This window comes from Gossypium arboreum, chromosome 11 (assembly GCF_025698485.1).
Source record: "Gossypium arboreum isolate Shixiya-1 chromosome 11, ASM2569848v2, whole genome shotgun sequence".
Classification (NCBI taxonomy): Eukaryota; Viridiplantae; Streptophyta; class Magnoliopsida; order Malvales; family Malvaceae; genus Gossypium; species Gossypium arboreum.
Window position 1 is genome coordinate 120,835,965 of NC_069080.1, and position 25,922 is coordinate 120,861,886.

The 25,922-nt window shown below is 32.1% G+C and overlaps 3 protein-coding genes across 8 annotated transcripts; 2 read left to right on the plus strand and 1 right to left on the minus strand.

Annotated features, from left to right (window-relative positions):
- Positions 1-430: 430 nt before the first annotated feature.
- LOC108473497 (aminopeptidase P2) lies at positions 431-8,325 on the minus strand. Its single transcript, XM_017775088.2, has 13 exons — positions 7,993-8,325; positions 7,514-7,639; positions 7,276-7,395; positions 6,884-7,159; positions 6,548-6,720; positions 6,105-6,359; positions 5,678-5,829; positions 5,276-5,466; positions 4,955-5,063; positions 4,706-4,860; positions 4,348-4,440; positions 848-928; positions 431-696 (listed from the first exon to the last, which is right to left on the minus strand). Exons 1-13 carry the CDS (start codon positions 8,323-8,325, stop codon positions 625-627), a joined length of 2,136 nt encoding a protein of 711 aa, XP_017630577.1. The 3' UTR covers positions 431-624.
- Positions 8,326-8,815: 490 nt separating this feature from the next.
- Positions 8,816-11,170, plus strand: LOC108473498 (uncharacterized). Of its 2 annotated transcripts, none has more exons than XM_017775091.2 (3): positions 8,816-9,070; positions 9,262-9,430; positions 10,423-11,170. In XM_017775091.2, the coding sequence occupies exons 1-3, from the start codon at positions 8,816-8,818 to the stop codon at positions 10,440-10,442; spliced, it is 444 nt and encodes a 147-aa protein (XP_017630580.1). In that variant the 3' UTR covers positions 10,443-11,170. The 2 variants fall into 2 exon arrangements, with proteins under 2 accessions (XP_017630580.1, XP_017630579.1); XM_017775090.2 differs by having other exon boundaries at positions 10,817-11,170.
- Positions 11,171-19,000: 7,830 nt separating this feature from the next.
- Positions 19,001-22,800, plus strand: LOC108470495 (CBL-interacting serine/threonine-protein kinase 9). 5 transcript variants are annotated; one of them, XM_053021190.1, is made up of 9 exons: positions 19,001-19,237; positions 19,372-19,491; positions 19,925-20,030; positions 20,169-20,285; positions 21,347-21,437; positions 21,964-22,017; positions 22,123-22,247; positions 22,325-22,413; positions 22,530-22,800. In XM_053021190.1, exons 4-9 carry the CDS (start codon positions 20,199-20,201, stop codon positions 22,534-22,536), a joined length of 453 nt encoding a protein of 150 aa, XP_052877150.1. In that variant the 5' UTR covers positions 19,001-19,237; positions 19,372-19,491; positions 19,925-20,030; positions 20,169-20,198; the 3' UTR covers positions 22,537-22,800. The 5 variants fall into 5 exon arrangements, with proteins under 5 accessions (XP_052877150.1, XP_017627315.2, XP_052877153.1 ...); XM_017771826.2 differs by lacking the exon at positions 19,925-20,030; XM_053021193.1 differs by lacking the exon at positions 20,169-20,285 and having other exon boundaries at positions 19,004-19,237.
- The last annotated feature ends 3,122 nt before the right edge of the window (positions 22,801-25,922 follow it).

The window sequence follows — 25,922 nt, forward strand, 5'->3', positions numbered from 1 at the left end:
ACTTTTTTATTTTCAATTTTAATATAACCACTTTTTATTATATTTTCAATTTGTGTATTGTTTTAAGAATTATTTTAGTCTCATTTTTCTTTGTTTCTTATTTTAATATTTATTTTATGTTTTTAAAAGTATTTGATTTATTATATTTTAATTTTTATTTAATGAAATAAGCTAAAAAAATTAATATGGGCGGGCCAAGCCAAGCTCGGGCTTAGCAATTTTATTTTGGGCCAGGCTTGGACGAATTTTCAAGCCCATATTTTGGGCCGAACTAGGCTCAACCCTAAAAAACGGTCTTAAAATTTTGTCTAGGCCTGGCTCGAACTCAACCCGGCCCTGCCCATGATCACCTCTAGTAAAGGCTATTTTTTTTAAACAAGTGTGTTTTATCCTAAGGCATAATTATGGTTTAAATACTTAAATTTAAAAATTATCAAGAACATTTATGATTTATATTTCTCATTGCAGTTAATTTAATTTCATAATTTTCATGAAATATAATGCTGTACATAATGTAATTACCCTACAAACAATAACTCATCATCACATCATAAGATATATTTACAAGATTTAGAAGGCGGAAATTTCTGGATTAAAAAAGATGGACAATTTTGAAAGCGGGAATCATTGTTTAGCAATGGGTCGAGTGTTTTTCCAAAGCCATTGACGAGCAGAGCCTTCCAGCAATGGTGAAACCTGTGAAATCAACTTAAGTTAGCTTTATCATGATTTCAAACTCTATAAGGAGGAAAATAAAAATTAACCAAGAACGTTTATCAAACTGAAGGTTCTTCAAGATTGAAGAAACATGAGTTTTGGGAACTCGAATTCATACGTAAATACCTACCTTTTCCCATACTTGTGAATGATAGCTGTTCAGCCATTCCATCTCTTCGATAGAAAGTAAAGATAAGTCAACCAATTTAGTCTGCACCCAGATATGAACATGATTAGGGAAAAAAAAACAAATTCTTAAGTTCTTTTGGACAGGCAATGAGATTGGCTATGAGACTCAAAAACAGAGGTAGCGTTGATATTGAATACTACAATGGTGAGATTAAAAATAGTGGTGGGATGTGATTTGGATTCTACGCAATGGTTGCGGTGAGATAGAAGTAGAAAATGACAAGGGAATGAAATTGAGTACTATGGTCCTAAAAGTTTTGTTGGGCTTCATTATCAGTATTTTCCAGGTAGACAATCAGTCCCCTTCTCGCCCTCTCTAGAAGGAGATGCCAAGGTTGCTGATTTACCTCTCTCATTTTCTTGTTCTTTCATCAGCTGACTCGTTACTTTGAGACCAACTAACGTCTCTACTGTTTGTATGAGGATCCATTTTCTTTCTTTTCTTAGGGTTTTTGAAATGAATAGAAAGATAGAGAATAAAAGGTGTTGACATATTTGAAGTTGCTGCAATGTGTCAAAGGAAGTGCTTGTTTCCAGCACCACTGCACAAAACAAGAAGTTGTCATATTTAGAAGATTGACAAATTATTGAAACAAATCTTTGGGCTGTGCTAATATCGTGGAATGAGCAAACCTATCAATGAAAATCAATTCACTTGGAGAAACATATCCTTATGATCGGACCGGATCGGATTGATTACATCAAATCACTTGGAGAAACAAGACTTATTTGTCAACTTTTTTTTATTTTTTTAACTTTGGTCATTAATATCATATTGTATTTAGTTTTTTTAGTTGCTATTTAGAAGAGATTGTGATTGATCTTTTAGTCTGTTAGCAAATCTAAAAAGTGTCTATATATTTGAGAGACTTCTATGAGTTTATGTATTGATTATTGTAAAACATGTTTGTGATTGATTTTACAAGTTAAGTTTCCAGGAGAAGAATTTAGTGGTGAGAGCTCTAGTCTTTGATATAAAGAGTGAGATTCTCCTTTGAGGTGCGTTAAAATTAGGATCACTGGTTGTATTTGTTTCAAAGATAGCGATTCATCTCACTAAGCTAGGCTTTGTAGACATAGGGAAATTGAATTGCATAAATAATTTTGTTGTCCCTGTTTTTATTGTGATTGTCGCAGTTATAGCGGCAATGCCCACTTCCTTTGCCACTTCTGCTCATACTTGTTTCTTGCAGTTTATCAACTGGTTCATGAAGAAAAATGGTTATAGTGAGAAGAAAGAAGATAGCGGTTGGGTTTTGAATTCAGACTGTAGGGAAGGTTTGGATAAATAGATAGCTTTTGAGTAGACGTGGGAAAAGACAAAGGGAGCTCTAGGTTCTTGATAACTATAGGATATCTACACTAAGGAATACTACAACTAAGAAAAAAGACAGAAAAGAAGATAGAAACAAAAAGCTAAAAGATTAATCACGGGTAACTAAAAGCCAATGAAAATAAGGAAAAGCTAATAAGAAAGAAGGAATCACAGCAGCAAAAGAGAATGGAAAACACGAGATAGGGGCTACTACCACCCCTAAGATACTGCCTAGCCTAAGAGAAAAGGAACGATTCAGAAAAGATTACAAACGGGAGGCAGAGATTTGTGAAAAGGTATAACAGGTAATCAAGCAGAAGAGTGGGGCACAAAAGGTTATAGAAAGTTAGGAGAAAACTAAACAAAGCTTTGCACGGTGGAAGAGCAGTAACGGAGAAACCTTTTAGCATGCCTAATCCATATATGAAACCATAAAACACACTTGACCAACATCTAAATTCTAAATGAAACTAAAAAACCTCAATACAAAGAAAAGACCAAGATACAAGCAAAAGCATCAAAACATTGTAGTAAATGTATCATAAAAGCATCCTAAATTCTTTTACAAAACAACTATGTATTGATCACCGCAAATCTAATTCAATTTTATATAGTCCTCTTGTTCAATTCAATGTTTGTCAATTTCGCAGCTTCTTCTTCTACTCCCATTGCATTGAGACCTAATCATCTCTTCCAAGATGCTATGGTGACATTCTTTCATTATTTCTTAATACTTTAACATCCTTGTTGAAATAAATTTCTTGTCACCCTCCAATATATTTTTCCCCAATGAACCATTGGTCTTCACCTTTCCAATATATTTAAGTTTTGTGAATCAGTATTCATTACTATTATCCAACCTTTTTTCTTTGATCTCACCTGTCGTTGCACATATCATAGCTTCCGATTGGCCAACCATATTATTAACTAAAAGGACCTCAGCTTGGTTTGTTGCATCAAGGCCCTCCACTTCAAACTCCAAAATCGCTTCATTAGGCCCTTGATCCATTACAAAACTTTACACCTGTCATCAGTTTTGAGCTGTTTCATACATGTTGTTCCCACATCATCAACCGCCATTTTGTGGATATTATCAACAAGCTCAAGATCTTTATGATGCTCTCCAAGATCCATTACTCCAGTATAAAAGCCACCAAACTCAGTTCTTCAATACGACCAATAGGAGCCACCGGAGTTTCTTTTTTGTTTTTTTTTTTTTCCTTATTGTCAGAAAATATATGACGGCCTATACCACTACCTCTTACGTGATCATAATCGCAAAGGATTGAACAAACATTGACCCATCATTAGGAAAAAACCCTCCACCTCCTCCACCCAAATAAAACAATCCTCCCTAGCACATGAAACCGGAAAAACCTCTTTTATTTTCTCCCTATGTTTAGTTTCAATTAGAAACAACCCTTTACTAAGGTCTGAAAAACTCACCGTTCTACTATCAACTTAATCAGGAAGCCTAGAAAAACTGCGAAATTCTGAAAAGTCATAATATTCCGAGCTTGAAGGGGAATACCAAAGCAACCAATCCACATAAGTCTCTTAGTAGGATTGAAACTTCCTGATCATACCTCTACATCGGCTAACCATTCATTAAGCCAACCCTAATCATCATTCTTAAAAATGTCAATGTGTTAGGTTTTGAAATTTGATTGAGAAGTAGCCAGCATCCAGTTTGATTACATCGACATAAGCACAACCTAGTTGAATAAAATTTCCAATCATCAATCACTGCCATAAACTCCTTTTGCTTTCCCTATAATACTCCTTGAAAGCTTATTTATCATTTCATCATTGACAATTGTATTACGGGATTTTATAAATTAATATTTTCCGATATTGCATATATTCATGTCATTAGCAGATTATCATTCCTAGAAGATGGGATTTTTTACACTTCCTCACAAGTCGATATTTCAACTTAATCTATTAACAAATTTGAGTTTTAGATCCCAACTAAGTTTCTTAAAACGCATCTAAAACCAGTTGTGAGTCCTGTGACGAGTAATTTATGCGAGCTTAAGATATTGGAGTTAGTGGACAGAAAAGTGGCTAGAAAAGCATATTTTAACATACAAAGGAATATTCGCAAAGAAAGAGAGATAGTATACCTGAATGGGAAAAAATGTTAGTTTTTCGAATCCAAGATATTCGATTCCTCCATAACGATTCGGTGTATTAATCTCTTGTACACAAAGGAGATTCTGCAAAGATGAGAAGAGCCTAAGTAACTAGAGGGTTTCTTATAATATTATAAAATAGTAAACAATGCCCGACTCTGATATAACTTTTAAATTTTAATCACCATGCATTTCAAATAATGTGTAGCCAATGGCGCTAGACTAACTGACATTTGGTTTTACACTAGCAATAAGAACATTAAATGAATTCATCAAGAGAATTCAGCTAGAATTGTTATAGCTATTTCAAAGTTTAAGAACAAACAGATATGGCCGAATGACTTTGTACCTCAATCCGAATGCCAAAGGCATGATCTTCATAGTAGCCAGGTTCATTGCTAACAATCATGCCTTTTTGTAGGGGGGTCATATTTCCATATCTAAAACTAATACTTTGTGGACCTTCATGGACATTTAATGCAGCTCCAACACCATGTCCGGTACCTGCATGAAATGAGAAAGACAATCAAGTCACAGACCAATAATAGACCAAGCTTTTTGATATGGTTGAAAGTCAACAGAAAGATAGGAGAAATACCATGTCGGTAATCAAGTCCAATCTTCCAAAGGGCAGAGCGGGCAAATGCGTCCAGGACAAAACCTGGAGTGTTCTCAGGGAATACTGCCTCATCAAGAGCAATGTGACCCTGCAATTTGATGATGTATCAGGAAATACTGACAATAACCAACACAAAAAGCAGTTGCGGCCTCATAACTTGCAAGCAAATCAACCAATATTCTCAAATATTCTAAATGATCTAACAGAAAATTTTCGCATACGAGTCACTCGATCTCTTAATTTAACAAATACGTAGTGCTCCTTTGCAACCAACAAAATAGATGAAAAATGAAGCAGCACCTTTAGAACACGAGTGAAGCATTCTTTTTCCCTTGCAGTTGGTTCACCAAAATGTACTGTCCTTGTTATGTCGGTCGTTCCATCAACATATTGCGCTCCGCTATCCAATAGGAACAATTTATTTGGATCCACAACACTACAACTTTCTGCTTCAGGTGTGTAATGAATAATAGCACCATTTGCACCCGAACCTGAAATATCATTCTTAATGTCAATTGTGAAAAACCAGAGATTAGGTTTTTTTTTTTTTTGACAATTTTGTCAACATACATATTCCATTCCAAAATAAAACAAAATGGGACTATTTCACTTTTTTCCAGCATTCAAGAATTAAACTTGTCAGACTTAGACTGGAATGTCTAGCTGGAAAAGAGGGGATCAAGAAGTCAGAAATTAATATACCGCTTATTGTATCAAAGCTCGTATCTAGGAAACCATCTTGCTTCGAACGGAATTCTAGAAGTTTGTCTGCAAGGTCTACCTCAGTAAGTTTCACGTTCTTATGAATTTCCTCTTCCAGCCAGCACCAGAACTGTGCCAAAGCAGCTGCATCCCTGCATTTATATTATGATATTATTTATCACCATAATCATAATTCATTAAGTTTTGTCTCCAAATATTTTTTTCTAGCAGACAATAGCTTTTAGCTACGCTGAAATAGGAAGTTTCACAAAGAAGGGCTATGGTATGTTTGCATGTCCACCGACAGTGGTAAAAACAAGAGTTGCAAAAACATAAATGCTGCTTAAAAGGAATAACCTACAAAAGCAATGTGTCAACAAAGGCCTGCAGCCCATTCTTATTACTATTACATGGAGAAATCAGATACCTCAAGTGAGAATTCTGCATCCCTTCTAACTCAGACGGATTTTTCAATGCCTTGGCCAAGGAGACAGGGGATTGCATATAAACTCCAGAAGGACCAACAGGGAGACTGTCGGATTCAAAATATTGCTTATTCTTTCTTTTGCCTCTACTCCCACGGTTCATAAGATATTTATCGCAAGCAGCCTTATAGGTCTCCACAATAGCAGCATTAACCGATGATGTATCTAACCAAAGGTGAGCCCCTTCCGCCGCCAATCTGAAAAAGTTATTTCAAAAGTAAGTTCAGATGAGCACATCCAGGGAAAATCAGCTAAGACTATATCTAAATGACAATGTATGAGATCTTTTGAAAATCTGGTCCAACGAAAGATGCTACTTCATGATAGGATGAAAAAACATGCCTGATTCAACGCATATATAAAAATAACAGTGCCCCAAACGAACCTCCTTATTTCAGAAAGGATGGAGTCATATGGCCTTAGATCTACACCTGCTTTTTTCAAATGATACATCACCTCTGACGTGACTTTAGAATCATCTACAAATAACTTTGCCGCATCGACCTCAACAATCAAGTATGCATACATAACAGGTGAATGTGGGACATCACTTCCTCTCTTCAAAACAAGATGTGGGACATGCATAAATATTGCTTTTAGCAAGTTGAACGATCAGATTTCTTGCAAAGTACCCAACATTAAACAAATCTTGACAAAACAAAATTGACCAACATTTTTATTTCTAGGAAAATAACCAGTAACTAAGTGCTAGTATCAATACCAAGTTCAGCAACCAGGCAACTTCATCAAGCATGGATATAACAATTGCAGATGAACCAGCTGCAACTAGTTCGGCCCTGAGGGAAGATAATTTGGACACAACGTCTATACCGGCATATTTCAGATCATGAACTCTAATTGGCTTGTTTGGGGGTTTCGGTCTTGATTCCTTCCATATTTCATCCACAAGATTTAAATCGTACAAGTAAACCAACTCAAGGTTCTTCTTAGATATAACCTCCTTCAATTCTTCTGCAGCATCATAAGAAAAAAGAAACTGCTCCCTTCAAATTATCAGATATCGTCCCAAAGAGCTAAGCATAAGTAGAGCGTATACCGAGTGCAAATTGTAAGCTAGATGCACCCGTTTAGGAGGTTGAAAAGATTGCTCACAGGATCAATACCGACTCGTCCACCAGGAGCCAAAACATCATTAAGCCATTCACTAGCTTGTGGGACTCCAAAATTACCAGCACGCATGAGCTTCCAGCTTGTATTCAATTGCTTCTCAGCCTAAATGGTCATAGTCAAAGAAGAACTACCGTCAACAAGCACTCATACCATATTGCACCAAACTCGATAGAAGTAGAACTCCATTAAAATGACTATAAAGTTTGTCAACAAATAAAACCTGCAGAAAATAGCGACCATCGGTCCATAAAGCTGCTTTATCCTTTGTAACAATAGCAGTCCCTGCGCTGCCAGTAAAGCCTGATATATAAGCTCTCCTCATGTAGCATTCAGCAATGAACTCACTCTGGAAGCCATGCCAAAAATGTTAGAACTTGGATGCTCTACTAACATAAATTTTTAGTCCTACTTACAGAAGCTCTTTTGCATAAAATAAACTTGAAAACAATCATTGAATCAACTTCCAGGACCAACAGGCAAAAAAACAAAGAAAAGTACATCAAAATGATATCTTTTTTCAATTACAAACATGCAAGGACCAACGTACATGATGAGATCTGAGACAGTTCATATAATTTATATCAGTTTATCATCATAATTCTCAGATAACATTTCACCTGTATTTTTTTCCCCTAAATAACAAAAAATTATGTCTTTTTGAGCAATTAAAAAGTATATTAAAAAGAAAAAGAATTGAACCTGATGAGCATCCTGAGAAGGGATGATATAAGCATCAATACCAATTCCAGGCTTGGTAAAAAGCTGTCGAAGAGCATCAACCTTTTCATCTGGTTCTTGAACAGCAGCACGGTTCCTACGAAGCTCCCATGAAGGCTTGGCGGTTACAGAGCCTGAACCACAACATCTTATGCTAAAAAACGGAGGACCCTTTTGTGATTTCTTATAAATTGTGGGGTTGTTTTTGAATTTGTGGAAAATGGGGATTGAAAAGGAGAAGAAAGGGAAACGAGAAGAGCAAAGAGATGGGTTAAGGCATAGAGGACGCATCGCATGTGATGGTAGGGAATGCATAGCTGATAATAGCAGCTAAATTCCAATATAAACAAGGAAAAAGAAAAAAAAAAGATAGCTTCCTTTTTTTTTTTTCTTCAGACAGAGAAGATAAGGTATTTTAAGGTTTCAGAAAGAAGATAAAGCAGCAGAAGAAATTATGGAAGTTGGTTGAAAACTGTGTCGTATAAGGAAGGAAGACAACAAAGGTTGCTTTGAAAGTGGGCACTGTTTTTTACTGAAATACTTACCAACAGGCAACAAGTAACAACCAACAAGAAGACACTTTAACAGTGTCTGTATCGAAATGGAAAAAGCTTTTTCAGAGTATAAAAACTAGATTGCTGAAACGTTGTCGTTAAGGACTAAAGAAAATTTTCATCATCATTCTAAAAGAAATTTGCCAATGGATTAGACCAGGGGTCAGTTTGTTGGGGAGGAAAACATCTTTAGGAAAAGCTTTTCAGCCTTTTCGCGCATTTGTTTGGCCGAAAATAATTTACCAAGTAAAATGAATTACAAAATATGGGAAAATAAAGCCATTACTTTAGGAAAATGTCTTACAGTTTTTATTTCGGTAAAACATTTTCAGGAAAAGAAGCAACACGATCTTTCCTTTCTCTTTGCCTTCCCCTTCCCCTTCCCCCATCCTTTTTGGGAAGAGTTTGCTTTGATTCGTGATAAATTCCCCAAGTTTCTCATCAAAATTGAAAATTTTCAATCGTCTTCTCTTTTAATCTTCTTGATTCCGAATCTTTCCCAGAAGGTAATCTTCTCTTTACAGCTTCTTTTTCTATTTTGGTTTTTATTTCTTTCTTTATTTTTAATTTTTTTCTAGGTTTGGGATTAAATTTTATTCTTGTGCTTGTTGTTTTTGTAAATGAGGCACCTTTTAGTTTTCCCCAGAACATGAGCTGCATGCCTCACACTCTATTTTGGTCTACTTTGACTCAATAGGTAAATGCTGAAAAAGTTGCTGTATTTGGAAAGAAAATGACACAAAAGCTCTACAGAAGGCATTCAGGAAGACCAGGTGGCATGAAAGTGGAAACATTCAACCAGCTGCAGCAGAGAATTCCTGAAAGAATTATTGAGCACACTATTCGTGGTTCCTTCCTAAAAGAAGGTTAAGTTCATTGGTTTCAAACTAAAGACTAATAATATGTAGATCTATGTTATCTTGACTTGGTTTCTGTATCAGACATAGGTATGTGCTAGTTATGCTCAACCTTTTCTAAGTATTTTCCATATATTTGGAATGCTATATCTCCATATCCATGTTTGAATGTGTTAGACATAGGTGTAGGTCACAAGAACTTTAGAGAAAACGAAGAATCTGGAACATATAACTTTAAATATGAATTGGTATACGGATATAATTTTTTCCATCCCTTACATCATTAATTTAGCTCGCTTATTAAAGGGATGGTAAATCCTCATAACCCCTTGGAATTTATCTATTTGTATCATCGTGTGCCTGGTTTCTTTGCATGTCTAACTCTCATTCTAAGCTTATTAGGAATTTTCCAAATATGGCTAGACTTCTGGTATCACATTTTCACTGACTAGGTGTTATCAAGAATGAGAAAAAAACTTATTGTGGGCTTTCTATGTCCACTACCTTGAATTTGGTGATTTAGGTACTTTACAAATAGCTTTACATTTGTAATAAAGACAGCAAAAAAGGCCCGTTACAGTCATAGATGATGGAGGAGTCTAAAATGTACAAGTGCTGAAAGAATATTAACCCCGAAATCTGAGGAACTCTGTTAATGGTCTATGTAATGTGCAAATTTCCATGTGCCAACCTTTGAAATGAAGAAAATAGGATATGGTAAACAATTTGACATCAGCTAAGCAACCTCAATTTGTGAATACAATCATGATAATTCTTAGTAGAGTACATTTGTTAAGGTTTATAAAAGTGAATAAATCTAATTCAAGCCAATAATTACAATGACTTGTATTGGCTTTTACATTGAATCCATTGGTTGCAATCTGTTCCAGAAGTTTACTCCAAGAAACAATATGCTGTTTCTTTTGTATACTGCATACATGATGTTCAACATCAATTATTGCCTAACCCAACACTAATATTTGCCTTCCTCAACTTGGTAGAGCATTGTTTAACCACTTAAAGGTTTACAAGGGTCTAGACCATCCACACGATGCTCAGAAGCCTATTGAGCTGCCAATACAAGACAAGAGGGTTCAGAAGCAGAGATAAACAAAATATAAAGCAGGGTTTGGCTTGAGAATGTGCAGGCAATGCTTCACATCCTGCTTCATTTACTCATGTTTTTGAAAATAAATCATGTGACTGGTTAAAATTTAATAGTAGCTATTAGAGGGTATCCGTAATCATAATATACTTTTATTTATGTAATTGATGAAAAATAATTTCATTTCTAAATTTTTGACATTTACTATCCCTAATTTGAATATATTTTGCTGAAATTTGATAATTGGTTCAATAGAAATCAAATTGTATATGAAAGCTTTTTCTATGCAGTGATGTTGTGCTTGTCTTGGATTGGAGATAAAGCAGATATAATGTGTAGACATGCAGTTGTACTCTTCAAATTCTGTAATGATGTATGATTGTTCATTATTGAGTGGGATGCATTTGAGCAAGTTTGCTGAAATTACGGAGTGGTTCGATCAACCATCGATGAAGGTGGCGGTCACAGTTAATGCACCTGCTGTTCTCAAATTGGTTATGGAGAGGTTGATGGAATGATGATAAGGATGGTTGTATTGTGTAATCAGTGTAAATGTTTAAGACTGTATAAGCTTTGTCAGTGGACTAATTTGTTCTGTTACGGTAGCTGTTATTGTTTCAATAAAAGGTAATAATTTTATGCTATTTTTAGTTACTATTGTAATAATTTTATGTTAGTTACTATTGTAATAATTTTATGTTATTTAACACATGTTTTATAATTTTAGATATAAAATAAAGAATAATTAGTACAAATTTAAATATGCAATAATAAAGATAAGTAAAACTTTTGTAAAAATAAGACTTCTTCAAAATAAGTAAAAATTTTCCTTTTTTTGCCTCAAGCAAGTCATACAAATAGCTAAAAGTTACCAATTGTAAGTTCTCACCATATTATCATCTAATTCATGTCACAAAATATACCAATGCATCATCATCAAAATATACTAATTCATCATCCCTATACCATACCAAACATGCCAAAACACAAGGCTATATATATATACATCATATATCACTTATAAATCTTATGAATTAAGCCAACTTAAATGGCTAAATACTCACCAACATTTACATCATATACAAGCCAAACTCACATTCAACATTACCAAACACATTTCCACATAACTCAAGCCTATACATGCCATATAACCAAGTCACAAGTGTATAAATACCGAAATCAAAAACTGGATAGTGTGATATGATCTCCGTCAACTTCCAACCCGAGCGAACATCTGAATCACTATAAAACATAGAAAAATAACACAAAGTAAGCTATAAAACTTAGTAAGCTCGTATGATATTAAACTTATCTTATTAAATGAACACATATTAAGCATTTACATATAATATAATATAAATTCATTTGATTTCATCTTTATACCATAATTCCAATCACATAATTAACAAAGCTTCACAAGTTTATTTATTTCTTTGCTCATGTGGATCAATTACATTCTTATCCAATCATTCACATTTACATGTACATAAGCGAATATATATATATATATATATATATAACTTTATTTAATCCAATATCAATCACATTTTATTTAGTAAAGATGAATCATCTGAAATATCATCAAATAACAGTATTTCCTCCACTATGTGCCATATGTATATTTAGTTAAAACATCTATAACTCATATCTCACACATCATTCAATTCATACCTCATTATAGCCAAATAAACACATTTTTGGCATAAAACATACTTATACATAAATCTTTCTCATTTCATAAACATGATACACTAAGAACTCACCAAATTACCTCCATTTGATTCTCATATTGGTTTTGTACGTACCTAATACACTTAATTTGATTGTACTTTCATTCTCATCTTGACGTGCCCGTTGAACCAATCGGAATCTCTAAGGATACTTGGAAATCTCATATAACTCATACAATGCCATATCTCAGATATGGTCTTACATGTTATAGTATATCGATGCCAATAGCCCAGCTATGGTTGTACATGAATCTTATATCGATGCCAATGTCCCAGACATAGGCTTACACAAATCTCATATCGATGCCAATGTCCCAGACATGGTCTTAATCTCATATCTCTGTAATCCTAATGTCATGACATTTAGATCCTAAACTATTCTTAAGGTTCATAAGGGACTTCCGAACATCATAACTCTGTCGATTGTGCTTGTACTCATTTCCAATCAGCATTATAATTCAATTTAATAGTAATGATAAATTTATAGCACAATTTAATAACATTTGTTAACATACGAACTTACCTCGTTCGCTGTAACGACGAATTAGGTCAACTAATCTGATACTTTGTTTTCCCTCGTTCTAGATCCGAATCTCATTTTTCTCCTTCTATATAATAACAAAATTTACTTATTTAATCATTAATTCATTAAATTTAACACAATTTACATATTTTGGCAAAATTACACTTTTGCCTATTAATTCACATTTTTACAATTTAGTTCTTATCACATAAAATCACAATTTCATGCAATTTCATCCTACTCATGCTTAGCTGAATTCTTCTTATTGCCTTATCAGCCCACATTTTCTAAATGATCAAACTTTTAACCATATAATTTCAATATTTCACAATTTAATCCCTAATTTGCATTTTCATCAAAAATCACTTTATAAAATATGAAAATCAAACATCAAATATTCATATTTCACCATTAAACATCAAAGTACACATAAGCTCATCAATGGAAACTATCAAAATCTTTAACAGTTTTGAAATCAAAGACACGGGCTAGCTGGTACTAGTTGCAACGATATCAAAAACGTAGAAATCATTAAAAATAGAGCTAAAACCGTACCTAATCGAGCATTTTAAGTGTGGCCGAACCAAAAGCTTCTCCCATGGCTACCATTCTTTTTAATTTTTGGTGGAGAAATGGTGAAAAGATGATGATTTAATTTATTTTTATTAAACATTAACTTTGTTATCTAATTACCAAAATATCCTTTAAAAACATTAGTAATTACACAAATGCCACTCCACTATCATCCATTAACTCATAAATGGACTATTTACCACTTAAGGACCTTTACTTTAATGTTTTATAGCTATTTGACACTTTTAGCTAATAGAACATAAGTTTTATGCTTTACACGATTTAGTCCTTTTTACCAAATTAAGCATTCAAACAGTAAAATTTCTTTAGGAAAATTTCACATAATAATTTTATCATGCTGTAAAATTTAATAAATTAATAAAAAAATATTTTGACTTTAAATTTGTGGTTCTGAAATCACTATTCTGATTTGACCCAAAAATGGGATGTTACATTAAAAGAGATTGATCCTTCGTCAGCTGAGACCTAGCTAGAATCGACAAATCAAGTACCACAACACTAGAATGTACTCCACGGGAATGTGTTACATGCGTCGTTTCTCTTCTGCAAAAAGAGACATACCTATGGTGGCAAACTATTACCCAACACTTATCTGCTAATCATAGTGGTTGAGATTTCTTCCAAATTGAATTTCAAAAAAAATACTTCAATGGGTTATATTTGGAAGACTGGAAAAAAGAATTTATGACTTTCAGACTGGGAAAAATGTCAGTGTCTGATTATAAGCGTGAGTTTCTGTAGTTCAGTAAATACGATCTAGAACTTGTGCCAATAGAGGAGAAAAGTTGTAAGGGATTCCTTAAGGAATTGTGAAATGAGCTCTGTGTTCAGGTGGTCTCTCAAAGAATGTAATAGTTTGCTAACCTAACAGAACGAGCCAAAATGGTGGAACATGCCATAAGTTTTGAAAAGAAATTCGAACCATTTAGAGCTTTCGGGAAGCATGTAGGGACCTTTAGTTCACATCTATTACTTAAGCGAGCTAAAGAGTCTTAGTAGTCTAGGAGAACATCTTCAAGGTTTGTTAGAATAGAAAGAAATTGAGATTACCAATCGTCCATATCAGTGGGCAGCGTGAGAGGTCCTACTAGAGATCTTGATATTTTGAATTCTGAACACTAAGGGAAAAAGCACCAAAGCGAGTATTGGAAATTAACGAAAGCTTGTTTCTGTTGTGGATCCCTAGAGCACTTTGCTCGAGAATGCCTGAAGAATGTTAATGACCTACCAATCACCACTCAGAGATCTACTTCTACTGTTAGTGGCCGAGGGAATATTCATAATGGTTTTGTATCGAGAGATGGTTTGAGAAGAGGGATTGAGGCATCTGCTCAACAATTCAAGGCCAGAGCTCTAGCACAAGCCTATGTTGTTGGAACCCGTGAAAAGGGTGATGCTACAGATGTCGTAGCAAGTATATTCTTTTTTATATTTGACGCCTGTCTATGATTTAATAGACCCTGGTTCATCTCATTCTTATATAAATGCTAAATTGGAAAAATCGGGGGGTCAAAAACCCAAAATGTCGAAAGTAGCTATGGTTGTATTTAGTCCTTTAGGAAAAATTGTGTTAGTTGATAAGGTGTATAAGCGGTGTTTGTTAGAAATTCAAAACATATCATTCTCTGTTGATTTCTTAATTATGTCATTCGGCTCCTGCATCAATTTTTTCGTATCGAATGGCGTCAATAAAGTTAAAATAATTAAAAGTTCAATTGCAAGATTTGCTAGATCGCAACTTTGTACAGCCTAATATATCGCTCTGGGGAGCCCCTAGTGTTATTTGTTAAGAAAAAAAGATGGTTTGGTGCGGCTCTACATATATTATCGACAATTGAATAAGCTGACAAAAAAAAATCGATATCCCTTGTTGTGTATTGACGATTTGTTTGATCAATTGAAGGGAGCTTCAATTTTTTTCCAGAATTGACTTGAGATCAAGATATTACCAGTTAAAAGTGAAGGATAGTGGCTTACCAAAAACAATGTTTAAGGATATAATTTTTTGTATTAATGATATATTATCTACAAATTATTATGGTTAATGTAAAATTGAACACTGATAATGGTAATATAGAATGATCGCAAAGCAATAAGAAAGAAAAATAATAACACACAAATTTTATGAAAACCCTTTCGGGAAAAAATCATGGGCAGAGGAGAAGAAAATTTACTAATTTTAAAATTCAAATGATACAAGAGCAGTTTTAACTACTTCTATTTATAGGTTGAAAAATATTATTCTAATCAGCATCAAATAGAAGGAGAGAAGTTCTATACAGATTCTACTTGTACAATCAATATCAAATAGAAGAAGAGTAGTTCTATACGGATTCTACTTATATCATTTCTTTAATAGGAATTTAGGTCACACGACTCTAACTTTCAATTTATTGATAGTTAAGAAAATAAAATAATAACGAAAATTGAAGAGTTTAATTTAAACTATAAAAGTGTTTATAGTCTTGTGTTGTAATAACAAATAGAAATTTTATTAATACTATATTTAAATTATCAAAATAATCTATTATTAATTATGTTAATTAGTTTTATTTTAAATAATATTGCTTTGCATTAATTACATGGAGTAAATTTATATTGTATAATGAACACGTTAAAAATGCTTTAATTATGATTGAATTTTTATTATAATATATGAATTTTTAAATAAGTTAATATATTTTAATTATATTCAAGAGTTTTTATTAGACATTAATTATAGTAATTAAAAATAGAATATTTAAAAATTATTATAATATATGAATTCTTAAAAAGTTAATTAATTAATTAAAATGTATGACACATAACTACTTGTATCAAGAATATAGGCTATCCACCTAAGATTACTTCCCATATAATTATGTACCATTCTTTGTAACACATAAAATTACAAAATCAATAATTTATATTAGGTTAAAATATGTTATAGGATTTTGTACTCTTTACAAATTTAGAATTTGATCTCTATATTTTATTTCCAAGAATTTAGTTTTACTTTTTAGATTTACCATAGTTAAGATTTTTTTTGTTATATTTATTAGTGTGACATTTTAAATTAAAAAAAAGAATCACCTTATAGCAATGTAATTAAAAAAAATACTGTAATCAATATAAATTTAACAATATTAATAGTTTGACCAAAATTTTGAAATCTAAAGAATAGAATGAATAAATTCCTAGAAATAAAAGTGAATGAACTAAATTCTAGATGTACAAAAAATACATGAACTTAATAAGTAATACATCTGTCTATCTTCCAAAAAGGTAAAAACTCATAAAAGAATAAAAGTACAGATTTGGAGTAAGTTTAAGATTATCACCGTTACTTTTCTATACATTTATTATCACCATTTCCATGAATTATGTAAGTCATAATTTGCGATTAAATTTATACCGAATAGTAATAGAATAAAAATAATGAAGAGAAGTTTGACCTTAAAAATATCTACAACTTTTTATTCTTGCTTGAAAACCTCTTATAAAAGGATGCATTTCTTTGTTTTTGAACAAATTAAAATACATAATTGAAAGCATTAAGAGAGAAAGAATGGCAAAGAGAAAAGTTGCATATCTTATGGTTCAACAAATTTTGAGAATAATATGCTTGATTTTAATATCAAATTTAAGTAAACACTGATCTCTTTATCATCTATATATCTGAATTGAGTCTTGAAATATTCTTTATAATGATTGGTGAAATATTGTATGATGAATTGCAAGGGCGATGGCAGTGAATTCTTTACATATACCACATTGCTTGGGTCCTTGTTCAACAATTAAAAACTGTTTCCATGATTGTGTTGCCCAAGGTTTCCCCAAGGGAGGTACCTGCGTAGGAATTACACTAGCACATATGGATTGTTGTCGCAAATGGAGTTGAAATCCACTCTTTTTCTCATTAATGTCCTATCTCCATCTTCATAACTAGTTCTTGAGATTTTATCAATTAATAAAGTGATCTACATTATATTTCTTCGCATTATTTCTTTATCATTCTCTTTATTACTCTTCTTTTTTTTTCTTTATATTTCATAGAATAATATCTTCAAATTCAAAGAGTTTTATTGCATATTAATATATTTTAAAAAAATATAAAATTTGTCAAACAACACAAGAAATGTCGATCCATATTTAAAAAGAATAAATCATATCAAATTATTTGACGGAATTAATAAAAATAGATTCATCTTTGAACTAAAGATACACAATTCAAAAATGAAAAAGGCCTAAAAATATCATATTATATTAGAAAAATTGAATTCATCAAAAGCATGTAATACATGAGAACGTATTATAATATAAACAAGTATTGGATTTAGTGGTAAAACATATTGCACCCTAAAAAAATAATATAGGTTATAACTTTGAAGATGATATTGTTGAGAGAGACAACCATTACAGGAAAATAGGGCTTTAGCGGCGTTTTATCAAAAAACGCCACAAAAATTGTAAAACATAGAGCAATTGCGGCGTTTTTGGTAAAACGCCGCTAAAAATAGAGCAATAGTGGCGCTTTTGGTAAAACGCGGCTAAAAGTCGGAGCAATAGCCGCTCTTTTGGTAAAACGCCGCTAAAAGTAGGAGCAATAGCGGCGCTTCTGGTAAAACGCCACTAAAAGTCAGAGCAATAGCGGCGCTTTTAGTAAAACGCCACTAAAAGTCATATAACTCCTAAAACCCCTAAACCCCAAAAATCATGAACGCTAATCTATAACCCCTAAAATATTAAACTCCTAAACCCTAAAAACCCTAAACGCTAAACTATAACTTTTAAAACCCTAAACCCAAAAAACATCACATGGATGTTGATGTGTATATACATATATATTAATGTAAAAGCTTATGTTCATAATAAATTATGGAAGCAATACTTAATATTGATTAAATTTATTTTTGGTTTACGGTTTAATATTTAAGGTTTAAGGTTTAATGGCCATGGGTATATAGTATGTTAATCTCAAGTGAATCATATTCAATAATTAAATCCTAAACCCTATAATTAATTATTGTTATCAATAATAGATATCTTGATTTTGATAAAAAATATTTTTATATATTAATAAGGTGTTATATTGTTTAATGGATTGAAGGGATATTTTGTGGAAAATGTTTTAAATGATAAGTTTACCTTTAAATTTTATTAATAGTTTTTATTTATACTATTTTAATTTTTATCTATCTTGATTAATTAAAATATATATTTATTTATCTGAATGAAAATTCTCTACACTCATTTGTGTCTCCACGTTTTTTAATTGTAACTCATTTTCTTTTTAAAATATATATTTGTGTCTCCACTTTTTCATTTTCTTTTACACATTATTGATATAACATCATTTTATATTTATATATTGCATGGATACATAAATATTTATATTTATTCAATATAAAAATATATTGATGTATTTATTTTTTAAATGTATATGATTAAATCAAAATTAAAGTTTCAACTATACATTTAAACCACAATTAGAATTTCACGTCTACAATTACACATTAAACCGAAATAAAAATAAACTTAAAAATAAAAATTAAAAAATTAAAAATTAAAATTTAAAAATAAAAATTAAAAATTAAAAAATTAAAAACTTAAAAATTTAAAATTAATCAATAGTGGCGTTTTAAAAACGCCACAAAAAATTGAGTTATAATCGATCGTGCGTCTACGGATTTGGGAGTAAAGCGTGCAGTTTATTTTCCTTTATTTATTTCCCCTTTTTATTCTCTGTTGTTTTTCCATTCTTTGATCTCTGTTAATCCTCTCTTTCGTTTTCTTTATTTTCTTTCCCTTTCTTGTCCTTTCGTAACAAACCCTAGACACTTCCGCGCCATCAACACCTTCGGGCGTCTTACCTCCAATCAAAGGTCAGTTTCCTTCCATTATTCGAAATTTGAATCCTCAAGTCTATCTCTTCTATCCATGATACCCTATTTATTCGCCGACTCCCTCTCTCTCTCTCTGTGTCTGTATTGAATTTCTTCCTCTCATTTTTTTCTAGTTTTGGGTCACCGAATGCCAAAAAGAAAAAACACAGAAAGACGCTACACTAGGTTTTCTCTGCCGTTTCTGGTTTTTGTGATTTTTTTGAAATTCTCTACTTCATTGGAACTACTTTGAGGTATGAATCATCACTTGTACTTTGTCTTTGTCTTTGCCATTTCATTTTGTTTTAGTTTCAAATCTATTCATATTACTTGAATTTCAGTTGGTTTTTGTTATGATTTTTTTGTTTTCTTCTTTATAAATCCTTTGTCTTTGCCTGTTCATCTTTATTTTTTTGTTTCAGATATATTTATTTATCACAACTTTATTCGATATGTAGGTTTCTCTATGAATGCATCATGTGCAAATTTGAAAGGACATGCTAATGTGTTTTTACCAGGGAACTATATCTAACTCCTTGTGCTATTGCAGATGGATATACCTTCCAATTTGGCTTTATCTTTCCTTTTCTTTCTGCTACTATCTCGTGCTTTGAGTAGTCTTTACATGCATGTCACCTTTTAGCCTGCTTTTCTTGCATAACACAAATAATGAGCTAAAACATACAGGAACAAGCTCAGTTAACATCTGTAGATCACATGAGAGGGGGAAATATAGAAAGTTTGGTTGCAATTCAGCAGACTAAGATGCTTGCACATACACTCTCTCGAAACGGTGATCCTAAGTTTTGGGTTATTTAAAACTGTTTGGCTGAATACTTGCAATGTGTCAAAGATAGCTCTTAATGATATAATCTTTACTATGCATGAGTTAATATATGCACTTATGTGCTGTATGTTTTGGGGCATGCAGAATTCAAAATTTCTTCAATTTGTATCCAAGATGAGTAGTGGCGAACTTATCATTGATGATAATCAGGTCAAACCAAGATTAGAGAACCGGGCAACAGAATATCAGCAACAGTACACTGTAGGTGCTTCTTGGGCTGATGAATTTGCCCATGATGAGGCAATTAGAGATCTTGTAGAAGCTAAAGAAGCTTATAGATTAATATGTCCCGATAATCAGTCATAAATTCCTTTTAGCAGTTTCCTCCTTTTTTTCTTCTGCCTTGCCTATGTAGACTAAAATGGAACTAACATTACTGACCTTAGGTAGTAATCTCATTCATCAACCCTAGGTGGTTGAAACTAGTTTTGATGATTTGAGAATGTCCCAAATGATAATGATGGTTTGGTTAGTGCTATTATCTATATATCTACTATAATTTAGCAAATAAAGTGTGAATGACTAATGATTCTGTATTGTTACATCTTCAATTGAACTTTTAAATCAACTAAACTTGTAAATCTTATATGAGATTATCTATATTTGTTTTTTATAAAATATGCTACTCACTGTTTTGGTGGTTCTTAGTATTTCTATGGGCCAAACCAATGGGTCATGGGGTTTGCTACTATATTGAGCAGTGAGACATTATTGATTATAATAAGTTAGAAGATAAATTTGCTTATTGGTTGATGCTTTTTTACTTTTATGTCAGTGGGTATTTTTGTGATTTTTTTTCTGCTTTATAAATCCTTTGTCTTTGCCTTTTCATCTCTGTTTTTAGTTTAAGATGTATGCTTCTTTTTACTTCTATGTTCAGTGTGTTTTTGTCATGGTTTTCGGTTTCACCTTTAGAGAATCACTGTTTCATTCCTTATTAGAAACAATAGATGTTAGTGGTTAGAGGATCACTGTTTCATTCCTTATTGCCTTTTCATCTCTGTTTTTAGTTTAAGATGTATGCTTCTTTTTACTTCTATCTTTAATTAATGCAGGACTGAGCAATGCTTCCTTTACAAGTCAGTTTCCTGTTTCTTTGTCATGGATGGATGTATTTATTGGAATATGGGACTAAGTAACTTAATACAAAGAAATTTTACATTTGTTTTTCTATGCCTTTTAGATCACCTCTAATTTTAGCATGACAAAAGCCCTCTCTGCTGGGTTTTTTCACCATTGTTGCTGCTATCGCTTTCATTTAGGTGTCAACTTTATTGACAGCAATGTGGGAAATAAGAGCTCATCAGAAAGGGTGGAGAGAAAAGGTCGCCAAATCTAATGCGCAGACACAAGGTAACCTCCAGTTTGTCTAAACCATCCACCATGGCCTGATAGGAAGAAAATTAGTAGAAAACGTATTTCTTTCCTTCTTTCTTTTCCACCGTTCAGTGCTCTGTGACATGTTCTGTCAGTTCTGGACCGCGAAGTGGAATTTTGTAGTCATCATAAATTTCAGAGTTAATATTATAGGCAGTCTAATTTAACATTGTAGAAAACATTATATTTGATAATTTTGGATACGATATATAAGAAAAACGATTAAAATACAGCATGATATGAACATCTCAAACAATAATTTGTATGGCGAAAATGGTAAAATTTCCATATTAAGAAGATATGATGGAATTCGTATGGCGAAACGGTAAAATCCATTTATAAACCAATAATTTGTATGGGAAAATGGTTGAAACAGATGGTCAAGGCATTTAGTTGGCAGTAACATCTTATAAATGTTAACTATCAATAATAGAGGAAAAGATAGAAAGCTCCATGTCTAGTAGTGTAATCTTTTATTTTCTTTGACACGTTGAAAATGTAGGAAGATGGGTTGCTTCACACTGCTTGCGGGACTCCAAATTATGTTGCTCCGGAGGTTTTCACTCATGAACTCAGAAAATAATTAGCTGTATTGCTGTAACTCTTCTTTTTTTTTTTTTTTTTGCCTTTCATTCTGGTATCTGATATTTTTATTTTTAAGTGCTCAAAGATAAAGGTTATGATGGTACATCATCTGATATTTGGTCTTGCGGAGTTATTATCTTTGTTCTCATGGCTGGTTATTTACCTTTTGATGAGCCAAGCCTTATAGGCTTGTATAAGAAAGTAAGTACCCTACAGATTTGGCCAGTCTTTTTAGATGAGAACTTCATTAAAATTGTTTGTACCTTGATAAATTTCAGATCTGGGAGGCTTTTTTCAGCTGTCCATCATGGTTTTCATCTGGTGCTAGGAATTTGATTAAGCGAATTCTTGATCCAAACCCTCTTACGTAAGTTTCAAATTAAATTCATCCTATGAAAATTTGTGATTACATGCAATCTTTGATCACAATATAAGCTTTAGCGTGTGCATTTTGGTTGAAATTTTGCATGTTCTTTTTGGCAGCGTATAACTATTAGTGAAATTCTAGAAGATGAATGGTTCAAGAAAGGGTACAAGCCATCAAAATTTGAGCAAGATTAGGATGTAAATCTTGATGATAATATCTTATATTTTACATGGTTATGATTTAAGTCCTTATTTCATTGATATCTTTATATTCAATCTAATTTTTATTATTTATTTTAGTTTGGATTCTAAATTTTATTTTTCTTTTAACATTTTTAGTTAAAATTTTAATAGAAAATTTAATTTGATAATGAATTTTAATAGAAAATTTTATATTTATATCATGGATATTACTCTTCTCAATATTTTGATAATGAATTTTAAATTTTTTATATTTTTCATGACTTTTATAATATATTTTTTTAAAATTTCATTACCTTTAGTGGCGTTTTTGGGTAAAGCGCCGCTAAAGGTCATGACATTTAGCGGCGTTTGTGGGAAAAGCGCGTTAAAGGTCATGACCTTTAGCGGCGTTTTTTTAAATAAACGCCACAAACTTTAGTGGCACCATCTATAGCGGCGTTTTTTGCGGTAACGTAAAACGCCACAAATAGTTTTAGTGGCACTTTAAAGACATTAAAAAACGTTGTTAAAAGTCAATTTTGTTGCAGTGAACCAATGAATCACAAACCTTGAATATAAATTGTAAAAAGAAAATAAAATATTTTAAAAAACATATAATACATGAGTAAAATGACCTCTTTAGTCCTTTATAATTTTAAATTTAAGCAAATTGGATCCTCTAAAAAAAATCAGAGCAATTTAATCTTGTCAATTTTGAAAGTAAGCAATTCAGGACAATTAATTACAGTGTTAATGCTTTTTGTCAATTGTACATCATTTTGATTTGTATAATAACAATTTTAGCATTATATATTTACATATTTTGTTAATCTGGTCTTTATTTTGAAAAAAATCAACAAATTTAACATCAACATCTACACAAATAATATAGCCTAAATTTGTTAAATCATTACCAAATTAATAGAATGTGTAAATTATGATAGCTAAATTTGTTATTATACCAATCAAATTTGTGTAAATTTGACAAAAATTATTAACATTGTGAGTAATTGTCCTTAGTTGCTCACTTTTGAAAATGACATAGATTAAATTGCTTCAATTTTTTTTAGAGGGACCAATTTACTTAATATTAAATTTGACTTTCAATTGGGTTGATTCATGCTATTATACATATGAAATGACTATTTGGTTGATGAATTGAATATGGTGAATTGTGTTATTAAACTATATTCGGAATTGAATGGTTATTACCCTATTAACTGTTTGGGCAGAGTCAGATATAATTGACATGTCTTAGGATATTGACTATGGGTTACTTCGAGTACGTGTTGATGAGTGTTGGACACAACTTTTACTTTGATTATACAGATGAGAATTGTGCACAATTTATTTAATTTAAAATTGTCTGGTAAGACACTAAGTGTTAAATTAGTGTGTTGGTTGGATCTATGTATCCGTTCGAGTTCGAGTTAGGTTAATAGGGACTTTAAATGTAAAGTTTGAAAATGGCGTTTGAAATGAACTTTTATGGTGAAATACTATGTGAACCGGATTTTCAACTCGAAAGATTGATATGAATTTGGACGAATTAAATAATTCGATTTGGAATATGATATGCTAATACGATTCCTCCTAATTTAATTTTTTGAACATGTTAGATTGAAACATATGGCATAAATGGTGCATATAGTAATATGTTTTGCATTTGATAAAATGGCATGATTACTAATTTGCATACACTAGCTTAATTGCAATTGTCATTTGAATTGTAGGAATACCACTGAGTTTATCACTCAGTGTACGGTTTTTGTTTTTTGTGCACAAGTTAGATTAAATATGAGATCCCAAGCATTGACTTTAGCATCCAAATAGAATCCTGAATTCAACAAAGTTGGTGAATTTCTTTTAGGGTAAACTAGACCAACAGTTACTCAACTTTCAACCCAGTCACTTCACTTTAAGAAAATAACAAACTAGTCACTAACGTTATCGAAAAGTGACAAATCAATCTCCCACTAACGTTTTCTATTACAAGCCTAACGGAACAAGTGATGTGGCTAATTAAATAGCTGACGTGGCCTATTAACTTTCCATATTGGACATGTGCACTACACTTCAGTCCGTTTCCTTTTCAATTACTACTACTCTCTTTTTTTTTATGCTTGCTTTGTTCTTTTCTACTTGTTCCATGTGCTTATAATTTTCATTCCCCATCCTAAACCTCTTCTTATCTTTCTCCCTATTATCATTTCTTCTTCTTCTTCTTCTTTTGCCTTTTAAGTTTCTAGTTTATAGTTCACCTACAACATGTTGCCTTTATCTATCTAATGCCTTTGAGAAAAGAAAAAGAAAAGTTGCAATCTTTCATGCATCATTTTCCAAGCTGCAATCTTTCATGCATCATTTCCCCTAGGAAAAAAAACTAAAGCTTTGAGTTTTTTTTAATCTTTCTCAATATGAAATACAAATCCGGACTTGGCTTCTGCTTCGAGATTTTTACTTTTATTATTTGCTTCTCTTCAATCTTCATTTGTTAAATCCCAGGCAACTGCAAGCGATGATTATGCTACCATGTTAGCCCTTTAGAAGACCCTCAGTCCCCCTGAACCTTTTGAGTGGACCAACCCAGATCCATGAAACAGGAAACACATATTCTGATTAGAGGACAAACCCGTCACTTGGATCCAAATTGGTCATCAGAACCTGCAAGGTACACTTCATTCAGATATTCAGAACCTTACTAAACTTGAGCGTTTAAAGGCACAATAGAATGACAATTTGGGTCCCATACCTATCTTCCTAATTTTTGTTTGAACACTTTATTTGGTTTTTTTTTTCATTTAAAGAAGGAGAAAATGAATTGGACCTAGATCGAGTTGGGTTGAGATGTAACACACCAATCTCATATAGTTAATTGAGGCATTACACATAAAACAAACTTAAACATGGTTTGATATTAGTTTAGTTATGGTGCAAAACAAATTGAAGTGGGTGATACTTCAGAAAGATTTTAAAGTAATCAAAGCAATTGAAATAAGTATACACCACTAACCAAAATTAAATAAGTTTAAAACTTTCATTGAAATAAAAATAATTTCTTTTTAAAATTCAGTACTAGAGGAAATCATATCATAATAATTAGCTTGGCTATAGAAACAAAAAGCATTTCACCAATCATAGTTCATAAAAAATTAATTAATCTTTCAAGATAACATTATTTTAAAACTATAATTAAATTAAAAGATACCTTTACACAGGTTCATATTCAAATAGAATCACACACTACCCCCAAAGACCATATGCATGTTACCAAATAACATAGGCTAAGCTCGCAACAAATGTCACTCTTTCTGGCTGAGTCCATTC